Source organism: Chionomys nivalis, chromosome 18 (assembly GCF_950005125.1).
Source record: "Chionomys nivalis chromosome 18, mChiNiv1.1, whole genome shotgun sequence".
NCBI lineage: Eukaryota > Metazoa > Chordata > Mammalia > Rodentia > Cricetidae > Chionomys > Chionomys nivalis.
Window position 1 is genome coordinate 14806342 of NC_080103.1, and position 25939 is coordinate 14832280.

The following is a 25939-nucleotide window of genomic DNA, read 5'->3' on the forward strand; positions in this document are numbered from 1 at the left end:
GTCGTCAGCATCTTCCACAGACAGGAATCCTAAATTACAACCAAGTAACACCGCTGTCCCACCTAGTCAATCCTAGATACAGGGTGGCTGGAGGAGCCTCGCTCCTGTGCGGAGGAAGGGATACTAATGGTCACTGTTAGGCCAAGGGCTTGCAATGGACGTGTCAGCTCATTCTGGGGGACTGCATCCCATCATTTCACACACAGCTATTCTGCATGTAAATATTGGTCCAGACAAAGCCTGGATTCAAATGTTTCTGGCACTAAAACGAGGCATTACAACACATAGAGGTAAATATTCAGGATCTCACCTGTTTGCTAGTGGCCCGAGTCCCAGTCCTCCAGGGACAAAAACACCACGTTCAACATCTGAAGCGGTAAACCTTTGCCAGTTGTGTGGGAGGAGGGCAAAGGAGAGCCAGACACCCTAGTGTCCACAATGTAGATGAACTGACGCAAGCCAGTAAAGGACACAGGAAGGGGGAGGCATCAGGGCCTGGTACCTGGTAAGCCAGAGGAAGTGGGACAAGGGCTGACACTTAGCTGAGTTTTTAGAAGCCATCTAGGGTGCAAGGGAAAGGACTGTAGTCTCTGAAAACAGAAGTAGATTAGGTGGAACAGGAAGGCTATGGTAGCTGCAAGGTATCTACTGCAGGGTTGGATGCAGCATCTACTGACATGTTTTAATGTCCAACAGGAATGCAGCACTTTTTTCTGAGGGTCAGAGTTAAGGAGTGTTTCAGAAAGATGTGCAGTACAAGTGGGGAGGGCCCACAAGGTAAGAGGTCAGGGTATGAAAGACACTTGCTTTTTTGGTAAAGATATTAAGAGTTTTGGGGAAAAAAAATCCATCACAGAAGGGAGGCCTTCTAAAACGCAGGCTAAGGGGAAGAGGTGCAGATCTGGAACAGTGGAGATTGGACCAAAGAAATTAGAAGGTGTCTAACCTGCAGCCCAGAGACCACATGCACCCCAGCACAGCTATGAACGTAGATAATGGTGTCATGTCACAAGCCAAAGGGCTGGGCACCCTGGAGCAGAACTGTTTATTCCCTTTAATCATCTATCAGCCACATCCTTTTTCTACATGGGTATTTCTTAGAGTGAGGTGAGAGCCACTGCTTAGGATGGGTAACTATCCGGGGTCTCTTACTGACATGGTCATAGTGCCGTGGCCACTAGATATAACCAGGCGCTGGTGAAGCCATATTATTTTAGAACACCCTGAGGTTGGGGATGAGATCACAGGTAGATGCTTGTCTGGTATCCCTGAGACTTCAGGTTAGATCCTCATTTGCATTGAAACCGGTAAGGGGAGACATCACTTACAGGAGGAATTATTAGCCCCCGGGCTTGATTTGGGGTCTGAGACTAAGATCAGCCTAAATTAGCCAGGTACCTTAGAAAAGGGATTTAGGGTCTTTGGGGTAACCACACCCCTCCCCAACTTGTCATGGTGCTGACCAAAGTGGACAGTGGTGACAGGCTTTTCATCCCCATGTCTTCCTCAAACCTAAAATTTACCAAAGACACCCCCCCAAAAAAAAACGAAAAACAAAAATGGATCATAACTGACAAGTTAGGGTTTTTTTTTACACTTTTAAATATATCTTTATTTCTCAAACTCAAAGCTTTATTTCATCAAGTTCTAATACATTTGCACTGATAAGAAATCTCATCTGCATCAAGTAAGAAAATGAGTGACCAATACCAAGGAGGAAGAACTACTAAGGAACACTTTGGGTTTATGCAAATACGGATGTAGCCCAATGGGCATTTTTATTTTCATCCATATTAATTTGGAAATAAATAGATGCTTCGGGAAAATTAAGTGTTTGTGCATACACACACACAAAGGTCAGGTAGCTGGATTCTCTTTTGTAAAGACCACAAATCATGTCAATCAGCTCCTTCCTCTTTAGTGGATGGTCACCTCATCTTCCTATGCAAGCACACATGAGAATTTGCACCAAATCTCAATAGCCCAGGCAAACTCCAGAACTCTTGTAAGCTTATAAAGTATTTTTTTAAGTGATAGGTAAACAAGATGAAGGCACTTGAATTCACCAAAAAAAAAAAAAAAAAAAAAAAAAAGTAATTTTCTTTCTTCAGAGAGCCCCACAAATAATCCTGAGAGGTTGCCAGGACGTTTAAAGAGCCTCTTCTCCACCCTCTAGATTCAATTGGTTAAATTAGACTACATTCCAAAATCGGCTGTGAAATTCTGTCTCAGAATAATGATGTAAATCCAACTTTAAAAATTAGGAAATCTTTCAATTTCTAGAACCACCCCCAAGGGTTTTCCCCAGGGTAGGGTCCATTAGACACCCAGGAAGTAATGCCCTAGATCCGTCAGGACCACCTCATGCTCGGATAATGATACTTTAGCCCCGCCTCTAGAAGATAGCATTGGAACTAAGACTAGCAGTGCCGTGACACAGGGCCCCAGCCTAAGAAAAAATCATCAGCGGTGTCCTGAAACAGGATCCCAGTAAAAGAAAGAGCACTAGGAGAAAGATCAAAGTTGGTTCTGAAAGGCACCATTTCCCAAAACTAAAGCAGTACTGGGTAAAATCCTAAACCACCATGACAGGGCTAGCGCCAAATCAGCTAGAAGGCGAGCAGACTGGGAGCTTAGCAAGGCAACTCTTGCTGCAATGCCACAAGGCACAGATCCACACACAGCTCACTAAAGACACAAGTTCCCAGTTAAGTCAAACAGGAGGGGGAGAACACTGGAAAGCCAAAAAAAAAAAGTCAAGAACCAAGACAAACATTTTCCCTACTCAACTCCACTCCTCGCCAGATCCCAGGTGTGGGCCATGCCTCCCTGAGTCCACAAGCAGTCACCGGGAATGTGATTTAGAGGCGTTAGGAATCGGAGTCTCAGCGCAGCATTGCAAGAACTGATCAGGGAACAGCATCTTCTTGTCAAGGTAAGGTGGAGGGTGAGCCTGGAGCTCAAGGCCAAGAACCAAGCGTGTGCAAGCGTGCGTGCGTGTGCGTGTGTGTGCGCGCGCACAAGCATGCGTGCGTGTGCGCGCACGTGCGTGCCCGCACTCCACGGCAAAGGCACTGTCTTCAACCCAGCTGCCACTGGCTCTGAAGAGCAGACTGGGAGAACGGACTTAGAACGTGCACCTGCCCTTCAGTGTCCTCTGCCAAGGCACTCACATTACCCAACACGCATGCACACACACACACACAAAGAGGAGCCACTGGAGTCACTACAAGTAAGGGTGTCTGGTACATATGTGAGCAACACAGTCTCTGAAATACAGGGTTCCCTGGCCTGTTTCTGGTCTGGCAGAAGGTTCACAGAGCAGGTAGACACACCTCTAAGTCCAGACATGCGCAACCTAGGAGCCGTACCTTAAAAAACGGAGCTCTGGTCAAAGCAACTTTTTACTGTGATGGTTCTAGAACACACATCAATTCTCAAACTACAAAACAGCTGGGCAGGCGAAGAAACTACCAAGAGGGCCATCAGATAGTGGTGGCTTACAATGCCTGTGTCTCTCTCTCCATCCTCAGGGGACTATGGCCAGACTGGAGGGGAAAAAAAATGTATGTGAAGCAGAAAGAATTTCAAAATGACACCGGATGTTTGTCCACTGGTCCCCGACCTTCTTGGTCAAAGCAATTCTGATTTCTGCCTCTATTAGCAAGTGCTTCTATTGAGGGCGGCTCCAACCCACTTCAAAAGCTCTGATTAAACCAACCTATTTCTGCGCAAGCGTCTTCTCATTTCACTACAATGGCAGCATCCTAAGGTCATGGATGACCGATGATTTTCAAAGCTGGGTTGGCTTTTCATTACCTTCCAAAGCGGAAGCAGCTCGGGTCCCCTCACAGAACTCAAAGCCAGGAAATTCACAAATAACCAAGATTCACAGGGCAGTAGAAACTAGTTGTACTAAGTGGCTTCTGGCGACCTAACTTAATGGGGAGGCCAGTGAAGATGCACGTCAATCAACTCTTAAGGGGAGCAATATGGCACATTCCAGAAGAAACTTGAAAACACAGCACTAGAAAAGGGCCAGCCACTTCATTTGTATTAAACCTTTTTGCAAGAAGATAACTAGGTTGTTTAAAGCAGATATAAAGCAAGTGCTCAGATCTTTGGATTTTTTTTTTTTTTTAATGGTTGCTGGAAGTCAAAACTGAGCTCATGGATCTTATGGAATGACTGTAGAAATCAAGCTTGCTGGCAATACCGAATGCCCTTCCCACTGGTGTCCTAATGCCATGCCTTCTAAATTATCCCACAGAAAGTTCCAGAGGGCGAAATCTCTCCCCTGAACCTACTAGGTAAGGTGACAGTCACCTCGATCTCTCCCTGTGGCCTGCTGGCTTTGGACCAGCAAGTAACACTGTTTTCCTTCTAAAGTGCAGAACATAAACATAATGCTTAAATCTACAGAGTAAGAAGGGTCATTCGTCACTCACTTGACTCCTCCCAAACACAGCAGAGTGATGTCAAAGCGCCTTGGTAGCTAGAACACACAAGGCCAGATGACGCTAAAGCCCTACTTCCCTGCAACTTGGAGAGAGGAAATGAAATTCAAGAGTGGGTTCACTGTCACTCTTTTCTCCGGAAATTCCCGAATTATCCTGCTGTGGAAAATATATAGGGAATGAAATTGCTATTTTTGAAGGGATTGGAGAAGAAGGGGCCAATGTGCTCCAGCAAAGCAGCTGTCATGCTGGGAACGATGTCCAAAAAATTGGGCTTTCAGTTAAACCACGGGAAGGACCTCATGTCAGATACGACAGTGACTCTAAACACAACACAGCCCTTACTCTCAGGAAAATCAAACAAGAGTCGGTCATCAGAGAGCCAATGAAGGGGGAAAAACATATCATTCAATAAGAACTCCTTATAGAAAAAACAAAAACAAAACATTCATGTTTCCTATTGGCAACCGCCACCCGCCACCACCACAATTCTACTTAAACATTATGTTCCACGTTTTATTTTGTTTTCAAGTTACATTTCAAGAAAAGGTCATTTTTTTTTCTCTCCACAATATCTCAAAACTCCTTGATATAGCCCAGCATCTACCATAAACCACTTCCAACCAGATCTCAAGTCTCCAGCTATTGGCTTTGGTTTATTGATGAATGAAATTCTCAGCTCTGCGGACAGGGACTAGACAGACACACTCAGTCCCGTGAATGAAAACTCAGTCACAAAGAGCACCCTGGTGTTTTTTTTTTATCAGTTTGGGGGCCGGCTACAACCGACACAATAGGAGACTATCGGCACAGTTTGCGGGTAGCGGCTGAGAATCCTACAGAGGACTATAGGCTTAGCCAAGAAGAGTACCTCAAACACTTCTCAGATGCCACCCAACTCTCCCCACCTCAGAGACTGCGCAGAGTTCAAATCCCATGTGCTAATGTCTGGGAAGGGACACGTTAAGTGACTTATCTTAGAAAGATGGAGAGAGGTCACACTTCCTATTGCATCTTCCAGAGTGGCACTGTGATAAGGGTCCTTTTAGGGTTGGCTCAGGATAGTCTGAGGACCTAGTCCAATGGGTTCACAAAGAAAAGCAGAGTCAGAGCTGAGCTCCCCTTTAAAAGCCAAACACCTACATCTAGGAGGAGGCTCTCCTACCTGAGAGCCCCTGCCCTAAAGGGGTTCCCACTACGGAAACCCGCAGGTCTTAAGGTTAGTTACAGGGCAGCCATGTAGGATAAGGCTGGCTGTAGGTAACTGGAGGATGGGCAATGTAATAGTTGTTGAAGTTGCCGTCACTGACATAAGGAGCTGGCTGGTAGTAACAGGTGACATTGGTGGCGCTGGGGATGATGTTTTGTTCTGCCAGCACTCGCAAGGCCAGGAGAGAGATGAGGTTCAGGGTCTGCCTGCGTTCGTGCCCCATGAGGCACACGGTGCTTTCATTCACAACCCTGCGAAGAATCATGAGGTATTCGTACTTGTTTCTCTCTTCTTCGGCGAAGTGGTTTTGAAGGTAGGTCTCCAGCTTCCTCTGCTGTTCCAGGATATCCGGGAAGTCGATGAAAAACCTGGAGCACATGTAACGTTCTAGAGTCTTGATTTCCTCCTGGTCCGCAGGCCTGAAGTCCCGCACCAGGAGGTTGCTGTACTTAAGAAGACCCCCGCCTCGGATTTCCTCAGGGTTCTTGGTGGCGATCAGCCGGTTCTGGAGATGGTCAAAGGCTTCCTCAAAGTCCCCGTACACACTCTCCCCGATCACGGTGGGGTGGAAATGCTCAGAGATGGGATTACTGGAGCAGTCATAGAAAAAGAGCAAAGAGTCTAGGATGATCTGAAAGGAGTCCACACTGAACTCAAACTGGCGCCGGATGGAGTCAACAAACTTGAGCTCCACGTTCCTGCCATTCTTGTTGGAGAGGGAAATAAGGCTCCAGCGGTCTGCGTCTGTGCAAACCTTCACCAGCTTCTGCACATAGGCCTCCTTCAGAGTGACCGGGCTGATTTTGAGCTTGTTCACGCCCTCCGGCAGAAAGTTCAGAAGGGAACACAAGACCACATCTCTCACCAGCTGAAATTCTGCCTCTGTGGGAAGAGCCACGTGAAAGATGAGATCCAGATCTTTGCAACCCAGGCCGTTGTCTTTGACCAAAACGTGGCCAGCTGCAGAGCCATTCAGTCGGACATCCTGAACCTTGATGCCCGCCTCCTCCAGCCGACTACGGACAGTCTGGACGATGTCCTTAAGGGTGATCTCCAAGGTTGGAAAGTTGCCTCGTCCATGGACGGGCACGACCTCAGTCAGGACCTCATGCAGCCGGCTAACCTGATCCCAGTTGAGCACGCTGAGGGACTCACAGTCCCTGGTACTGCTGCCCTCCTCTGCCATCTTGGGGGATGTTCTGGCCAGGGGGAGCTGAAAAGGGGTGAGAGACAGAGTTAGGATTCACATGGGCAAGGCAAAGCCAGTGGAGGAGCTCAAAGGTACCAACTGATCAACTTCCTGTAAAATAGCCATCAACAATGCCTGCTAATCAGCATGGCAGTGAACACCAAACACATTAAGCACCACGAATGCGCAAGCTTCATTCTGCAGCAGGGTGGATGAGAGCATTGCTTTGTTTTGTGTGGATGCTCTCGCTGTTGGTGATCTGCTTGTCCTATGTGGGGGAGGGGTGGAGAAGGCTGCTTTGTGTGAAGAAAAGTAGACGGACTAACCACGTCACCCAAACAACATTAAAGAGCCTATAACAGTGCAGATAAATAGAACCTGTTATTGTGGGATATTTGTGCACTGTGCGAAATACAATGCTGTGATTGGTAGTAAAGAGCTGAATGGCCGAATGCTAGGCAGGAGGTATAGGCGGGACTTCCTGGCAGAGAGAGACAGAGTAGATGAATCTAGGCATGAGAGCGGCAGGGAACAAGTCAGACACACAGAATGGGATAGAGGTAAAATGCAGATTAATAAAAATATGGGATGACTTGAGTTATAAGAGCTATTTAAAAACAAGCCTAAGCTAAAGGCCAAGCTTTTGTCATTAATAAGTCTCTATGTTGTTATTTGGGAGCAGGCTGGTGGGACAGAGAAAGACTTGCTATAATCTGTGTGTTTTCCTAATTTTCTCTGGTTTCTATAGAAGTTACTTCTGCTTTTAGCTCCTTAACTACATTTTAAACTGGTAGATGCCTAAAACCTACTACCCAGTGCAACACAGACACACACATGTACGTGCGCGCGCGCGCACACACACACACACACACACACACACACACACCATTGCTCCATTTGTTGCACCACTTCCTTTTCATATATGGGCCTAATCTATCTACAACAAATACAACATCATCTTGGACAGACCAGAGCTGTTTGTAGGACGACAGCTGTGGTCAACCAGAAGTCAGATCAGCTTTGCAGCTGAGCATCCTTCAGCAAGGATGCAAAGGATGCAAAGAGCCTCGGGGCAGGCGAACTTCCAAAGGCCTTCTGCAGAAGCATTCCTTGAAGCTCCTTTAGGGGAATAAAGTTGAAACTGAATCCTAGTCAGGAAAGAAAGCGGTTCTCATACTTCACACACCAGAACCACAAAGTTTCCCAAATAATTGTGTGCATGTGTGCATGCAGTGTGCCAGGGACCGAACCCTGGACCATGAGCATGCAAACAAAGTGCCTACCACTGAGCTACACTTTAGTAACAGGGAAGTATATCTTATTTTAAAGGAGATCAAAATGATGGCCTACCAGAAATCCTAATACATAAAAGCAAAACATTGGTATCTCAGAAACCCAAAGAGCTTGTGTCCTCACGTTGACTGGCTGTCATCTAGACATACACAAGTTGAAACAAGAGGTCTTGGTGCAGTCTTCCAATTCCACCATGAATGAAAGGTTTCCCCCTGCAAAGTTCTCTGCAGACAAAATTCACCCAGCCCCAGTTCCATTGTTTGGAAGCTGCCGCTTTTTAATGCACATCAGTGCACTCTCCTTGGGCTCGAAATAGATTTTGAGCCTGCCCTGGTCCAGAGATTTGTGGCTGTAACAGTGCCAGAGTCCCACTAGTCACATGGGGATGAGCTTTTACAGCACCCAAACAGTACCAGGGTCCCACTAGTCATGTGGGAATGAGCTTTTACAGCACCCTAACAGTGCCAGAGTTCCACTAGTCATGTGGGGATGAGCTTTTACAGCACCCTATCACAAAGATCGTTGACAGTGTAATACTCCAACCCAAGGGGGCGTGTCATCTACACAACTCTGGTGGAAGGAAGTCAATACAACACGTAGACAAAAGACAGACCGTCTCTGTTGGGGCCAAAAGGAAATCCACAAAAGTGATCGGTTACAGAGAGGGGACATAAGATAACAAAGCCATGGTGAGCTGTTGCTGGAACAACAGAAGGAAGGAAAGCAGCGTATGGCTAGAAATGGCAATAATCTGGGGGTGACAGGAGCCTCTCAGGTCAGCACAGTAACACACAAGTTCAATGTCCGTCAATTAGCTCAGCTGGAAATGGCCAGCCTCCCCAGGATCAAAACAGTCTCTAGTGAGCTCTGGGGTGAGTGTCCCTCCACTTGCTATAGAAGAGCATTTGTTAAGGGGAAGGTGAAAGAGTCTGCAGTTATTTAGACCATCTGAGGGTAGCCCACCCTGGTGATAGACAGCAAGCACAGCCTGCGATGCACACCTAACATCTATTGTGGCTGGCATTTGCCTTCAAGCCAGATTTGGGACAGCTGGCTCTCTTCTCTGAGCTCACTATACTTGGTGGTTGTTTTTTTTTTTTTTTCATGATCAGTATCTATACAGTAGACTTGTGTCTGGATAGACTCAGGAAGGTATAATGGTCTGAGCCTTGTCTGGAGACACAGCTAGAAGCTAGGCCTGCAGTCTGATGAGGTGGGTTTCAGTCAGGCCTGTTGGCTGAGTGGCGTTATGCTGTCTGTCACCTGTTACACTTCCCAAGGCTCACAGGTTGGTACAGGTCTGATAAGTCACAATGTGGTCAGCACATGAGATGCAAAGAAAATATTGTAAAAAGGCTCCAAGAAGAGCCCTAGTAATGTTACAGCATAGAATAACTGCAGGAAAGGCCTTTGGTTCACACTTTTAAAAAAATTAAAAGTGCTAAAAGAAAAGTTATTTATATAGGGTTAAAGCCAGAGCTGTTCTAGAACATGAGAGAAGGCTATCTGGGGACCACAGAGAATCTAGCAGCCACAACTCTCTCCTTTGGGGAAAGAAGTGTGTTGTGTGTGTAAAGATTTTCATACAGTTTAAGTTGGCAGCAAATTCAAAGTTGAAACCTATGTTAGACTGGGTATCTGTAAGGGCCACATGAGAGAAGGGGTGGAAACAGCCTGAAATGTTCTGGAAATGGAAAGGAGGTAACCAGCTGTAAGAGAGGGGAAAGAGCCGTGAAGATAGTAACTGCAATTGAAACTGTACGAATTGCTGGGACAGAATTTTCAAACTGTAAATCAAATACATATGAAGATTTAGTATGAAGATTTAGTATAAAGAAGGAAGTGTTTCAAAACAGTAAGAAAATTATGCATGGGGGCTGAGATAGGAGGATTTTAAGTTTCGGACTAGCCTGGGCTAAATAGAGAAATCCCAACTCAAAAAATAAACAACCCATAAATTAAAAAAATGGTGCTGAGAAACAAACAAATAAACAAATATCTGGATCCTTAATTTATATATTTTTAAAAGCTGCCGGAAATCTCCTGCTAAAATAAGATCTAGTTGGTTAGGACAGGGACTGAAGACTAAGATCGAGTTCAGTGGTTCTCAACCTTCCTAATGCTTCACCCTTTAATACAGTCCCTCATGTTGTGCTGACCCCCAACCATAAAAATTATTTTCATTGCTGCTTCATAACTGTAACTTTGCAACTGTTATGAACCGCAATATAAATATATCTGTTTTCCGATGGCCTTAGGTGACCCTGTGAAAGGGTCATTCAACCCCAGAGGAGTCCTGACCCACAGGTTGATCTTGTTGGTTGGGTCAGAACTAAAAAGAACTTTTAGGAGTAACTAAAGAAAACCTAGAATTTCTACACAAGTTCACATAGTAGGTGAGCCTTGAAGCCTTCTTAGACCACAGAAAACCAGTCACTAAACAAGGCAGGTTTGTCTACACAAAAATTAAACTATTTACATGGTACAAAACATTCAGAAGGCATACATAAAAAAAAAACGTTCATAACTTTAGGCAAAGTATTAATTTCCTTAGTAAGGAAGAAGTCATAAATACAAGACCCCAAAAGAGAAAGAGGAAGGAGTATAAACAGTAGCTCGGACACAAAATACTCAATTTCACTCAGAGGTTGAGCAACCTAAAACCCCAGTACCTGGTTTTCACCCACGGCAGCAGCTCAGCTCATGTGTGGGACAGCAGACGCCTCTGGTGCACGGTCCCTGGGCTCTTTGAAGAGATAGGTGAGACGCTCAACTTTCAAATTCCACTATCCTTTGATGTGACCCTTCTACTTCTATCCAGTCTCTAAATTTTAGGCTAGTTGCAAGTATGCACAGACACAGGCATTGGTGGACAGTCAGGAGGCTGGGAGGACACATGGCCAACAGCAGAAGGGAGTGAAATGATTTCACGAGTGTGCCCAGCTGTGTACAGACGCCTGCAGTTGTTCAAAAGGAGGGTGCCTGCGCCGTGTGTAAGAATGACTCTAGAGTGGGAAAGTGTTTCGAAAAACCTGTGCACACAAAACTTCACGCTTAAACAAGCACACACGCAACTCAGTCTCTACCGAGCGCCATCGTCAGCTTGGCATGGGAAAGGAGGCATTTTGTACCCTTTGGACTTAGAAGCACTCACTGATAAAAATTAAAACTCTCATGAAGGACATTCTAAGATCTTTATCTTTTGAGAATTCTACTCGGTTGCTCCCCGGTGTCTGATTTCTTCGGTTCCCTTCCCTACCCTCCTTCTCCTATCTGTGCACCAAATCAATCAAGTCTATTTGGAAGCTTTCCCTGCTGGCCTCTGCAGGGGATGCGGGAAGAGGGGGCATCTTTCTATCAAGTCTCTACCGAACACACTCTAAAATAAAAAGGCATCCATTGTTTGTGTTAAAAGAACAACTCAAAGTAACAGGCCTGCTCAACTCACACTGTCTACCCAATGTTCTGTATCAAAACACCTTTTCAACCATTTCCCAGGGCAGCTACTTCTCACTTCAAATCTGTCAAAGCTGCCCTTGTTATGCCCTTCCGCCCTTGCTGCGCCATCTTGCTGATTATTGGCTAACAGTGGCAAGAACTTTTTTTTTTAAGGCAGTATGTACATTTTCAGAAATTCAAGAGTCTTATGTTGGCATCTTCCATATGAATTTCTTTGTACAGAATTATGGAGAGTGGAGTAAACTCTGTTGGAAAAAAAATGGGAATCCATAAAAAGCACACTATGGGACATGGGCTGATGTCGTATCCGGAGTATGGCCTTTAATTTTCTAATTTACCGTAACTTAGTTACAACGAAGCTGAGCTGACCCAAATGCATTTATAAATTTACCTATGGAATTCTTAGCTCATTAGAAACTTATAAATTCTTACGATATTTGGCAGTGGAGTATGGAGTTGGTGGTGCTGGAGAGACTGCTTAGTGGCTGAATGTGTAGTGTTTTTGCACAGCACTTGGGTCTGGCTACTAGTACCCATGCTGGGTGACTCACAACCACCTGGAAGTCAAGCTTCAGGGACTCTAACTCCCTCCCTTGCTTTCCCGGGGTATTTGCACTCACAGGCACAGATCTACACGCAGACACATACATACCCACATAATTAAAAAATGAACAAATTTCTAAATATATATATAAAGATTCTTGTAACTATTATTGAAAACCAGATGATTTCACATATCAAAACTATATTCCTACATTACTTCAACATTGGTTTTTACAAGAATAAACCCAATTTACAGCCCTGGGTGCTTAGATAACACACCGGGCCTTGGTTCAGCAGTTTCAGTTCTAATTCTGCTTTTAAATCAACACTTATGTAAGCTCCAAATAAAAGAATCACATGAAACAAACATGCTCAGCTCATGAAAGGCCCCGGTTAAAGGCAAATTCTAGTTAGCAGAATTAACACAATAGTGGCTAGGAAACATTTAACTTGAAGGCCAGTAAATTCAAAACAATGTTTGAGAACCAGATCCATTGTGGTTAGACAAAGAACAAAGGTGGGCACATTGATTTGAAAATCCAGGCACTTCTGTAAGCCTGGATGGCCAAATGCCTACTCAGGTCACAATACTTGTTTTTAAATACATTTTTATTTTATTTTATATGTACATATTTATTTCATATGTATGGGTGTTTTGCCTGCATGTGTGTCTATACACCACCATGTATGCAGTATCTAAGGGGATCAGCAACAGGCTTGAACCCCCTGGAACTGGAGCCACAGGTGGTTTTGAGCTTCCCTGTGGGTGTTGGGACTCAAACCCAGGTCCTATGGAAAAGTGCTCTTAACCACTAAGCCATCTCTCTATCCTTACGATATTTAGTCCTTTTGATGTTCTGGTTACTGGTGAACAATTATTTCTCTTAGGGACTCCTGGATTCCTGGGCTGCTGCAACTTTCAAAGAAGAAACCACACATTGAGAGAAAAGGACTTGCAGACATGGCAGCAGAGATGGAGGAAGGAGATAACCTGTGCCAAAGGGTTAGCCTGAGCTCCCTGAGGTCAGGGTAGATGCTCCGCTTGCTTTGCCTCACTGCCCAGGGCAAAGCTATACAAGGGGGATGAGCTACAATGGAGACTCCATTTGGATCCCTGCTGCATAGTCTACTGAGGTTTCTGGCATAGCCAGGGGAGGCATGAACGGGCTCAGGTGGCCATGTGGAGGAGACAGATGTTTGAGACGGGGACAAGGGTACTAAGGACATTGAGGCCACTTGCTTTCATAAAAGCCTGAGGTTTGATCAACATTGAGGAGTCTTTTGGTGCCTGACATTAGGCATGGAGAGCGGCCCCCAGAATTTTTGCATGTAGAGAGATGGGTCTGCGATATTTAGCATGGAAGTTGTAGATGTGACTACCTAGAAGGCATCAGGGAAACTGAGGCTAGAACCGAAGCTCTCTTATTGGAGCCCACCATTCATTCGAGATTCGGGGAAACAGAGCTACATCATCTTCTGACTCCGGTAGGTTTAAGAAAGAAAAGAAGCACCATCATCGCCTATCAACATTCTCTTGGTGGTAAAATGCTGCTGGATGCTATCTTTAGAAAATAAAACCTGCACCTCCCTAGTAAATCCTTCAGGCCAGGCTAGCAGCTACCCATGGCAGGAACTAAGCCTGGGCACACACGCCTGAGGATTCTAATGTGCCTATGGGACCAAGACTCCTCCAGCCTGGGGGAGCACAACTTCCGACAATATCTCCCACACAAACGTTTCCCCCACCACGCTCTCTGGGGTACAAGAGAAGATTCTTGTCCTTTTGTTGCATCTAAAAAACTCCTGGGCATTTAAGCAGAAGTAAAAACGACTGAGGACAATCTTCACCATGCTGCCTCTTACCTCAGCAAGCCAGGTGAGGGAAACCCCCAGGTCAGGTTATTTCTCACTCACCGTACAGCGCAGGGTGAGCATGAGTAAAAGCGAAGGAATTAGCGGGCAGAATTAGCGGCTGGGATCACTTCCCATCTGACCCCTCACAAGCCAAACTTCCTGCATCTCCAATTTAAACAGTATGGCTCATAAAGAGAGCAAGAACTCATCCCTGGAGCCCCGGCCCTAATTCTTGGAACTGTTGACTCCTCCCTCAGGCTTAAGGGGCCTTGGTGGGCAGGAGGTTGGGGGATGCCAGGGAACACACAGGTCACAATGGATAAGCACTCCTTACTGCTGCTCAGACAAACATTTCTAAAACATAGATTCATTGGTCCCAAGCCAAATAATAATAATAATAAAATAAAAAATAAAACAAAAACGCAAGCTGCTGCTGATCCTGACCAACTGTGGCTCCTCACCCTCATACCATCTTCTGTTAGAGTGGTCACCCTTTACTGTCCACTTCTGTGCGGGCTTTAGAACCAAAGGACTCCAAAGTGGCTTAGAGGTGACTTCCAGAGAGACACTGAAACTCACCATGGGCCACCATGACTGGGAAGTCCCACTTCACAAAATGCAACTGCTGCATGCTTGTTATTTCAAAACAAACCTCCTCTGGTTCTTCCCACATCCTTTTCCCACCGGGTAACTTCTACCCACCCTCCAGAAGTCCCATCCAGGTTAGTACTGACAAAGACAGGGTCCTCTGGAGGCGCTCTGCATGCCAGTAGCCACCACAGCTGTGGCCAGAGGGCAGGAAATGCATCTGGACGTTCAGTCCGGAAATTTCTGCCACATCCCAGGTAGGCAGCAAGAGAGTAATGTCAGGACTTTAACCGTGTCTGATCACCCGGTTTCTACAGAAGCAGTGATGAGAGCCCAACGGCTCAGCAGGAAGGGTCTCTTGCTGCCAAGCCTGCTGACCTAGGGCCGGCGCGGTGAAGAGGCGGCCAGACTCGCACAAGCTGCCCGCTGCCCTCCGCCTGTGTGCTGTACACTAAACAAATCCTCATGCGTCCTTGAAAGTCTTGTAAAGGAGATGCCATTTCCCCTCATTTCAGGGGTCTACACTGGGGAACCAAGAGGACATACACACTGTAAACTGTCCGAGGACACCCTGCCGGTACATGGCAGAAATGTGACTAACGGGGTTTCTTATTCCTTGCAGGGGGGGTCGCTGAGGTGTATTACAGGGTGGGGAAAAACTTTTAAGAACTAGCTGCTCTGGTAGCCACGGGAAGGAGGCGGCACTATGCAGAAGAAACAGGAGAGAATGCAGGAAGATTGTTTTGGTCAGATGGTGGCAGAGGATTCTGGCCACCGGAGTGAGGCAAGACCAGATGGCAGGCGCTAAAGACTGGGTGACACGCAGAACTGAAGTATCTAACAGCTCCCCCATCTTCATGATGACTTTGGGGTGTATCCACCTTGACTGGAGCTACCAGAACTGGAACAGTAAGTATAAGCAAGCTAACAGTTAATGCTTCAGAGAGGAAGGCCTAAGATCCCAACTTGGAGGGTGTTCCAGGAAGCTGGGGGTTGGAGAGGGGTGTGTGTGCTCATGTCAGAGACAGTAGGTTCAGAGGAACAGCGAAGCCAGAAATGGAAGGAGCCGGTCAAGAGGATGGTCTGGCAACACTGAGAGGAAACAGTAATGATGGATGGGCTTTGCCAGCAGTGGGTACTGCTCACAGAATAAACAACCATTAGGTTGTAGTTTGGTTACTGGGAGATCTGAAGTGTTGATTCAAGATAAAGCAACAGAACCAAAGAGATCTTCTCTACAGACGAGAGGCAAATAGGGTCACTAGACCCCCCAAGGTCTAGCCTCAGACATAACTGAAAAGAGAAGCAACCTAGGATAGATCACAAGGGACCAACCTCAGACAAGCCATCTGTCACTTCCAATGCACCCATACTGTTTGATTTAAGATTCTTTTACCTGAGAGAATAGAGCCAGAACCTGTGGTGTGTGTGTGTGTACATGTGTGTATATGCATATATGTGTATGTATATGTATGTGTGGTGTGTATATATATTGTGTGTATGTATATGTAGGTGTATGTGTATGTATATGTATGCATATATGTATGTGTGGTGTATATATATATATATTGTGTGTATATATATGTAGGTGTATGTGTATGTATATGTAGGTGTGTGTGTGCACGCGCATACATTTAAGAAACGAAGAATTTGTGTCTGCTATGTTGAGTGCTCTCCTGATGAAATACATCCAAGCTTGAGCCAAGTATTTTGACTGATCAGGGACATCTACGGCCAGCGGTTGAAAAGTGAAGACCAAGACCAGGGTGGAAGTGGAGTTGGTCTTCTAAAGCCCTGTCCTCCCTCCTCCCTCTTTGACATTCTAAAGTGCTGTCCTCCCTCCATTCTTGGCCTTCTAAGGTGCTGTCCCCTCTCCTCCCTCCTTGGATTCCTGGGTTTATAAAGGCCAGAAGTTATCTAGGGCCTAGGGCGGCATTTGGAAAATCCCTTCATTTGTTGGCTTCCAGTCCCTCACCATGGCCTGGAGGGAGGAGTCACATACTGGAGACTCCTTTACAGCCTCACATGTTAAGAAATTACATCCAACTGTGCCTTTAAACCCAGCAGTTGGGATGCACATGTAGGCAGGTTTCAGTGAGTTCCAGGACAGCCAGGGCTACACAGGGAAACCCTGTCTGGAAAAAACAAAGAAAAGAAAATCAGAGGCACTTGTGTGTTTGGAGTATACAGAATAATCTAGATGAGTTAGCCCAAAAGCAACAGGATCAGATAGAGTAATGTTCTTCTTCTTCTTCTTTTTTTTTTTTAAAAAAAAAAACAATAACATGTATTCTACACCAACTTTCTCCCAAGATACCACTGAGATACAGTTACTCTCCACTGTCAGCTTGATGGGTTCAGAATCATCTGTGATCGACAATTCTGGGTATGTTTGGGAGAGCCTTTCCAGGGAGCTTTACCAGAGGTGGGAAAAGACCCGCCCCAAATGTTGGCAGCATCTCCCCACAGGTTGGGTCTGGGGCTGAATAAAGACAAGACACCAAATTGAGAACCAATGTTCATCTCTGCTTTCTGACTGAGACAAAATGTGACCAGCTGCCTTGCTCTCCCATTGTTGCGTCCCCCCTGCCACAACCATCATAGCTTAAATCTGTGGGCCAAAATCAATCCTTTCTCCTTAGGTGGTTCAGCTCAGGGATTTTACACACCCACACATAAGTAGTACAGTCCTGTTTACAATCAACCCACCCAAATGCCCATAATCCATTGTACCTCAGCTCACAAGAATAGCTGTCGCTGGTCAGAAAACGGTGCCCCAAGAAAACACTTCTGAGTCAGTGTGACACTGGACTTCACAGGTGGCTTTTTCTCCCTTGCTGTTCTAACACATTTTCTATTTTCTCAGAGTTATCAGCAGCCAGTTCGCACTGATGTCTACCAAAGGCAAAAGGTTTCGTCAGATTCCCACGGCAGAGGCCCGAGGAATAGGATGGGGCTGCCTTGCTCAGCACCAAGCTTCTGGAGTCTGGGGGAACCTTCAGATTCTTGCTACCCTAGGGATGTCAACACCCAGTGGTTATCAGTAACTGGGCCCTGTCCAGACACTACCTGTACAAGACTCCAAACAGAAAGCTACTTCCCACCTTTCAAAATAGGATGTCTAAGCATGTGTGGGCAGAGAGATAATGTTGGAAGAAGTCATGGTGGGGCCAGCACAGAACAGAATCAAAACACGGGGGGCAGATACTCCGAGAGGCATGACTGGGAAGGGCAAATGCTCAAGAGAATGCCCTGAAGTCACTGCAAATGTAATGTCAGAGCGCAGACATTGTCAGTGGACAGCTAGGCAGAAAGTATCTGAATGTTTACCCCCAAGGTGTCAACACCAAGTACCTTCCCTACAAACTGAACCAGAAATAGTAATTGTTGCTATACCACATGTTTCTAAATCAGAGACGCCACCAGTCCCAACTCACATGAAGAGCTCTCCAAACAGAGACAGCGTTTTTGTTGTTGTTGTTTTAGAGGTAGACTGGATTAAGAAAAACAAGGCTCCTAGAGAGGAGGATGTTTAAGGAGGACCAAGCCACAGTCAAAGGCTGTACCACCACCATCCAGTCCTCCAGCTCAGAGCTTTCAGAGTCATCAGCCATCCAAAACAAAGACTTCAGTCTGTTGAAAGTGGCTATAAGTCCTGTCTTAGTCACTAGCAGCAGCCTTGGGTCTTATCAGGAATGGGGCCAGTAACGCTTAGCTCTCAAATGCACACTTATCAGGGTAAGACAGGTATACACACCCCATCCACAGATGTCTGAATGTGAGCTAGCCTCAGTCTCCATGCCGACGAGAACTTCACATGCCCCCCCCCCCCCAGTCGGATTAAGGCTATTAAAACATAGCAGGTGGCGGACCTCCGGGTCATAGGCACTATCCAGAACAGGCAGAGAGAAACAAGCTAAACACATTGCGGACTATGCATTATGGGAAGAAACCAAACCACAGCGTAGCTCTTACTTCTGTGCCAACTTTCTAAGAGCTGGTGCCCGACCAGCATAGAGCCCAGTGAGCCAAGACTCCAGGTCACCAGCATGATGGCCCTCAGACTGTCCCTAGAGATCTCCCAGACATCTCTGCCTTGAAAGCTCACCCTTCGTGCATGTTTGCTCAACTTTTTAATCGTTGCTAGGTTTTCATTACCGATACATTGCTGGCAAACGTCACCTGCTGGTAAAACTCAGCCCCGGTCGCCTGCCAATCTTAGATTTCATTTGCACTTCTTCCAGCTGTTTGCTAAGAAAAACAATTAAAACACGAGCAGCGGAGGGGGACTCAAACGGCCTGGGTGTTGGCGTCAAGCCTGCCCCGCGGGATGAATGTTGACCGGTAAGACAGTGTGATGACGGAATTGCCGCTCATCTGTTCAGATACCCAAGTCCCTGCTGGGTTGTAAGCACCCCCCTAGACCTCTGTGGTCAGAAGGCAGGAGATAAGAGACCCCTGCCCACAGAGCTGTACACGCTCTTCAGTGACTTTGGTTGGTTCCCTATTGCTTCTCGCACACATAGAATCAGGATATGAGGAAAACGTTTTTGCACACGGTCTAGCCCTGCACTGCCCAATACAGCAGAGTAGCCACGAGCCGTGCAGCTCTTCAGGACTTTAAAGGTAGAATGTCCGAACAGAAGTGCATAGGGTATATAAAATGCACAACAGACTTCAGGGACTTAATGCTAAGGAAGGATATAAAATATCTCTTTTACATGTTTTCGTACTGATGACTTGACATACTGAGTTAAACAGATAAGTAGATCTAAGCCGGGCGGTGGTGGCGCACGCCTTTAATCCCAGCACTCGGGAGGCAGAGGCAGGCGGATCTCTGTGAGTTCGAGACCAGCCTGGTCTACAAGAGCTAGTTCCAGGACAGGCTCCAAAACCACAGAGAAACCCTGTCTCGAAAAACCAAAAAAAAAAAAAAAAAAAAAAGATAAGTAGATCTATTGTTTGAATGACTTTTACCAGGCTTTGTTCCCATATGTCTATGGGGCAGCAATGACTGTCTGCTGTGGATGAAAATGAAGACATGAAATCCTGGCGTAGAAAAGGGACAGTCTGCAGGCTCAGTGCCCAGGTGTCGCAGCCCACAAGGCAAGGAAGTCAGCATAAAGCCTATGACAGTCTGGAAGGGGACATAGCAGCAGCAGAGCTGAATCCTAGATTCACCCCAGAGCAAAGATCCCTGTGTCTTGGCCCTATTCATTCTTCTCTAGTTCCATAGTCCAGGAGATAGCCCTATAGCCTTGGGCAGCTGCAGAGCCCTGATGCCCAGCTCTAACCAAGACAAGCAGAGGCAAGGATCGCCACAGAGCATGGAGGGGCATAGCCAGGCCAGATAGAAGATACCTGTGAGGCCAAGTCTGGAGAGAAGTTAAGGAGACTGGATGAGATAAGGGGATTGCTTATGATTCCTGGATAATTTTCTTCCACTCATTTTTTTTAAAAATAGAGACCAGATATGGAGACAAGAGGGGAGGGACTTCATTTTTTTAAAAAGCCCTTTAGTTCTATATTAAATTTTTGGAAACAAGAAAATATGGAAAAGAAAAACATAACATATTGGAGCAGACAGATGTGGGATAAGGTGGCCCTCAAATAGAAAAGATCTGTTGAGCCTGCAGAGGCCCCAAAGACATATTCAAAGTTCGGGGGTAGGGGGGAGATGGGTTGTATTCAATTTTCCTCCCAAATATCTAAGTCTGTATTTTGCAAGGCAAGGTAGGGATGACCTACTCATGGAACAGCACGGAAAGCATCTGGAATAGCATCTTAGAGGCCTGCAGAGAGACCTCGGGGATGGGCAGGTCCTGGGAACTTACTCACACTCAGGACTGAGCAGTGGTCAGAGACAGGGAGGCGCGCTGTTCCCCTCATCCAGTTCCTGTCTACAGTCCCCTAAACCAGGTCAGTGATGACAGTGGGAAACAAAAAGTAAAAAAAAAAAAAAAAAAAAAAAAGAGTCAGCAGAGCCAGCAGCTGAGTGAACACGGAGAGAAAGGCTGAGTGTGCGAGCTGGGGCTGGGAGAAGCGCGGCTGGGAGCACGGGAGGGTGGAAGCGCTCAGGGGGTGGGGCTAGAGGCTGGCCAGGCTCAGGAATTTCAGCTGTTGGTCAGTTTGCACTCCCTGCTCCTCAGCTCCAAACCTACACTGCTAAGGCGTCTCTGGAAAGACCGCCCAGAAACCGTCCAGCCTTTTAGACCGGCACTTCTGATGCAAAAAGCCCCATCCGGTACCTTGATCCAGGAGGAGAACGCCCACTTCATGCGGGCTTCCTTCTCTGAGAGAACAGCAGGCAGCCTTCAGCAGAAGGTCCATGCATACATACACTCTCTAAGCAGAGATGAGGACTCTGCAGTGACTACAAATCCCACTTTTCTGGGGTCCATGTGCAAGGAGGGGTTGAGACAGTCGAGAGAAAAGCAAGTTCTTCAAGCACATCAAGGCAGCCTGCTGCTCCCTTCCAAAGCTCTTCCAGAGGCCTTTAGCATACCATTCCCTGGGCCTCCCCAGCACCTGAGACCAAACGCCACCTAGAAAGCACTTTCTGACTCAACCACCTAAGTCATCCAAGAAATAAACACCTCACAGTGTAATGACCCACAGCGGAAAATGCTACGAAACCATAAAGCATCCTTACACACAGAGCTGCTTCGTGTCAGTAATTACTTCTTCATATTAAGTTTTTTGTTGTTGTTGTTGTTCCAAAAAGTTCTGCAAACACTTCAAGAACAAGCTACAGGGGCCAGCTGTGCAGAATACTAATTTGAAACAGTTCAAAAGATCCCCTTACAAAGTCGGGTTGTGTGAAGATGCTTTCAATATCCATTTAAATTCTAAATAAAAGCTTCCTCCCAAGGAATACATCCAATTGAAAGGTTAAAAAAAAAAGTGGGATAAACCTTGGGTCCAAGAGATTAAGAGACCAGCTCAGGCAGCTTTAAAGTCCTGAAAAGTTCTTTAAAATATGGAGAAGCTGGCATCATCAAAGTACAGCTGCATGGGCTACAGTCAACACACCAAGATGGGGGAAGGCATCTGTCCATATTTTCCTGTTCATTCAATAATGAGAGCGAGCAACAGGCCACTCTTAGGCCAGGAAACACCACAAACACACAAACACACACACACACACACACAGAGAGAGAGAGAGAGAGAGAGAGAGAGAGAGAGAGAGAGAGAGAGAGAGGTGTTCGGGAAGGAGATAAGAAACCCCCAAACACCAGCTTAACTCTTACAACACACCTCGGGCTTCTACAGCTTTTCTTGGTAAAACAGGCAAAAAAAAAAAAAAAAAAATCTAACCTGGGCTGCCCTTCCTTCCTCGTTGACTGACCCCAGGATGGCAGAGCCAGGAAGAAAGATAAAGACAAAAGTACCACTTAGTGGATGAAGCTGGAAAGCAAGCAAGGAAATATTCAATGCAGTTTTCCAAATCTGTAACAGCTGAACCTAGCTAAGGGCCCACTTGTAAATCGTCTTCATTGCTGAGCTGTTGCTGGGATGTCTAGTGGGTAGTGCAAGGCAAGGAGAATCTGCCTGGCCTTGAACCCTTGGGGATGCAGGCTATGTGTGTGCCTGACTGGGAAATGGGGTGGAGGTTGGGGGAGGATGCATGTCAAGCTGAAGGCTTGGTAACTTACACTGGCAGAAGAGCTGAGGAGTGAACCCTTGGCATCCTCACTCACTCTGACCAACAGGCCAAGAGCCAAGCCCTTCCCTCCAGAGTTCACAAACTGAATCTCTAGACACAAGGTAGGTATTATGGGAGAAACTCACGCTGAAAAGTGTGACTGTTTGCTCTAGGGACACACAGGAAAGTTACTCACAGAAGTCGGGACCATTCTCACGGAGCACCCCACCCCCACAATTTGAATGATAGTGAGGGACAATCTGTGCAGATACTGGGATAATTACTCCAAACATCAATATATTCCTTCTAACATCTCCTAACTCACATCTGTGAATTCCAAAACCAAGGTATCGTCCCCTCGGAGACAAGGTTTCAGCTACCTGATCTCCATCTCAGCAAACAAGAATAGCAAAGGACAGAACCACTGTTGATACAGATGCAGCTGGGAGGGGAAAGCCGAGCTTCTTTAATCCCCACTCCACACCCTTCAACTGCGGGGTAAAATGTGGGAGGGGGGACACACCTCTTGTGACTTCCAGCAGGGTAGAATTCTTGGTAAGGTTCGCTACCACCCTCTTGGCTGCCTGGCAAGCTTTCTGGCTCACTGGCTGACTTGCCAAGCAAATTACACTGGAAGTCGTTGTAGCCAGCAATGGCTACCCTCACCCTCCTTCCCTGGGTAGAGGGGGCAGCTGGAAGTCTAATTTAGGAGGATCTAACCATCGTAACTTTACTTCCAGAATACCAAACTCGTCACAATTCATAGGTTTACATATATAGCTGTTCTTAACAAATCTGTTAATCTATTAAGTCTTTCGTTGTAAGAGCTTTATCCTCAAATTGAGGGGGAAGGGGCTTAAGACGAATTAGTCACGGCCCTGCAGAACGGTTTCTGCACATTTAAAGGGGGAGAAGGGAGAAAAGGGGCCGAGACCATCCAGGTCTAACAGGTGGACGTTCTGCATTCTGGAAACACCAAATAGGCATTTCCTCACTAGCTCTCCTTGACTTGGAGATCGCCCGCCTGCCCGCTCGCCAACAGTCAGAACTTAGGGGTAAGGGTTACCAGCTGGCACTGCAGGTTCCTCAACTCCCTCTAATGTCCTTCCTACCCTCTTAGGGGACCGCGACGCTACAGGACAGCCGCGCCTCTAAGTCACCACCAGCACCGCTAGCTATCAGAGTCAACTAACTCTACATGGCTTTCAGCCCACGCGGTAGGCAACTTTCGATCCCCAAAGGGGAGGAACCAGGTTCCCTAGTCACCGTATTCTCGAGAAGTTTTTCAAGAGACGCGCAGCTTCTTGGCCGCGCGCGATGTCCACAGTCCCAGAAGAGAGGATCTCGGCCGCCATCCTGGGCACCGAGCCCAGGAAGCTGCCCTCTCGTCGCCTGCCAGGCTCTAGTCCCGGGACCGCTGCGTCTCCATCTACGCCGCTGAAACCGCGGGGTTCAAAATCGCCCTGGTTCCGGCCTTGGTGCGCGCGCCACAGGGACACAGCGCGGAGCGGGAGGACCTACTGGCAGGGGCAGGGAAAGAGCAGGAGGCGACCACCACTCACTCTCCTTTCGCCCGGCCAGCGGGAGCTCGACCAAGTTTGTCAAACCCCAGCCGCAGTCTCCGAAAAGTTTGCGCTCCTTCACGGAGGTAGCCTGAGCCAGGGACGCTGGAGTCACGCGGGTCCCGACACCTGCCGGTATCTCCGCTCCATCTCCAAGGCATCCCACTAGGTTTTGCTGGGACGGACCCGGGAGCGTGAGTGCGTGACTCCCCGCCGGACCGTAGCAGCATCCGAACCGCAGCAGCATCCTCACACCTGAGGAGGAGGGGAGCATGGACTCACCTGGGCGCTGGAAGAGGAGGCGACACAAGCAGGTGGTTGGCGTGGGCAGCCCCCAGCAGGAGCGGCGCGGTGACTACGGCGCCCAGACAGCTGCCGCGAGTGAGCGGTCCCGCCGCCGCCCCCTCCGATCTTAACCGGCCTGACCACTCCCCCGCGGCTCCCCGCCCCTGCCCCCGCCCCGCGGCCGGCCTCCCGGGGGAGCCAGGGCGGGGCGCGCTGGCCGCGGCCCCGCGGGATCCTTGCGCCCGGCGCTAACGGCGGGGGCCGGGCGAACGCCGCCCTCTGATTGGCCCCACGGGTCAATGGTTGCCGAGAGACAAGTAAACCTCCGGGGGCGCGAAGGGGCGGGGTGGCCCGGAGGCAGCGTTGCGCAGGCGCAATAGAGAGGAGCTGTGTCGCCAGCAACTTAGGAGTTGAGGGGATACTTTTCGCTCTGTCTGCTTATCTCCTCTCCTGGGCTTGCTTTCCCTTGCCCCAACTGTTCTCACCTCCTCCCCTGGCGGGTGCGTTTTCTTTCTGAGTTTTTGGCGCTCTTGGAACCAGTGGCTCCCTGGTTGCGGGAGTCGGGAGTGGAAGCCCACGCCTGTCTCGCGCGGTGTTTGTGAAGTCGGAAAACTCTTAGATGGGCCCTGGAAATCTTTCTTAGTCCTCGAGCAAATTGGCTAGAGGTGAGATCGTGGTCCTGGGAAAAGGAAGCAGCTGGTTCTCTGGCCCCGGGACCACCTGTGGTGCAGGTAGTGGACCCGGGAACCGATCACAAAAGCCGAAAGCCCGGCAGCTCGGTCCTTTTCAGAATGTCACAGGGTTTTGTGGACTGTTATTACTTGCCGGTGGGGGACCCCGGGACACTGCCCTTAAATCCCCTGCACGTGGTTGATGGCTCTGCTTCAGAATTAAGGTTAAAGAGTGAGAATCTCCCGCACCACCTAACTGTCTGGAAGGCCTTGAGAGGAGCTGTTTTTGTTTTGGTTTGGTTTGGGGTTTTTGAGACGCTGTCTCCTGAACCCAGACAGACCTCTAAGTAGCCTTGACTGACCTTTAGTGGATTGTACCTCCTGCGTTCACCTCCCGGCGGCTGGGATTACACACCCAGCCTTGCTGACTGGCTTAACCTAGCCTCCCTAAACCTCTATTTTCCATCTGCAGGATGGGAGTAAGGGTGGGATAATATTAGGAAAATAGTTATTAATTGTGCACTACTTGGAATAAAGTTCATGCCAGATGCTATGTAAGCCAGAAAGCAGTCATTAATAAACACTTGTTGAGCTTCGTTTGCTCCTCTACTGGCTACATGGGGGGCAAGACTGCTTCCTGAACCAGTGTTCTCCTCTTCTCTCTCAGCACCCTTGCCTAGCGTGAGTGCCCTGCAGCGCCTGCTGGGCTATGAAGAGTTCCCAAGTACAGGCTTTCTCTAGTGGGAGAGTGGAATCCCAAGAAACATCAGCATGAGAACTTACAGAGATTGGTTGTCCCTGTTCTTGAACACACATTCAGGGCGTATGGTCAGTTTTGTTGTTGATGGCGTGAGCCCTGTCAGGTCTCACAGTGTCTATTATTATGTGCAGAATGACGGGTGTGTACGCTCACAGAGCTGTCATCCAGAACAATCCAGCTTAGCCATCGCCCCTGCCACTCAGCATCTCACAGGGTTACCCACATTAAGGACTCAGTCTTCATCTATCAGTTGTATTGGTATTTGAACTAGACATGAAATAGGGGGTGAGAATTTTTCTATGAGATTTCTCTGTTGTATGTAACAGCGACTCATTCTTCACAACTGCATATTCATTAGATAACCAACAATTCATGTACTCAATTTCCTGTTTGGTAGACATTGCGGTTGCTTCAGGTTTTTCA

General features: G+C 47.5%; 1 protein-coding gene across 2 annotated transcripts; it reads right to left on the reverse strand.

The window, feature by feature from the left end:
* Positions 1-1743: 1743 nt before the first annotated feature.
* Positions 1744-24169, reverse strand: Tent5c (terminal nucleotidyltransferase 5C). Of its 2 annotated transcripts, none has more exons than XM_057794216.1 (2): positions 24083-24169; positions 1744-6880 (listed from the first exon to the last, which is right to left on the reverse strand). In XM_057794216.1, the coding sequence occupies exon 2, from the start codon at positions 6851-6853 to the stop codon at positions 5678-5680; it is 1176 nt and encodes a 391-aa protein (XP_057650199.1). In that variant the 5' UTR covers positions 6854-6880; positions 24083-24169; the 3' UTR covers positions 1744-5677. The 2 variants fall into 2 exon arrangements, with proteins under 2 accessions (XP_057650199.1, XP_057650198.1); XM_057794215.1 differs by lacking the exon at positions 24083-24169 and adding an exon at positions 23505-23585.
* Positions 24170-25939: the final 1770 nt, after the last annotated feature.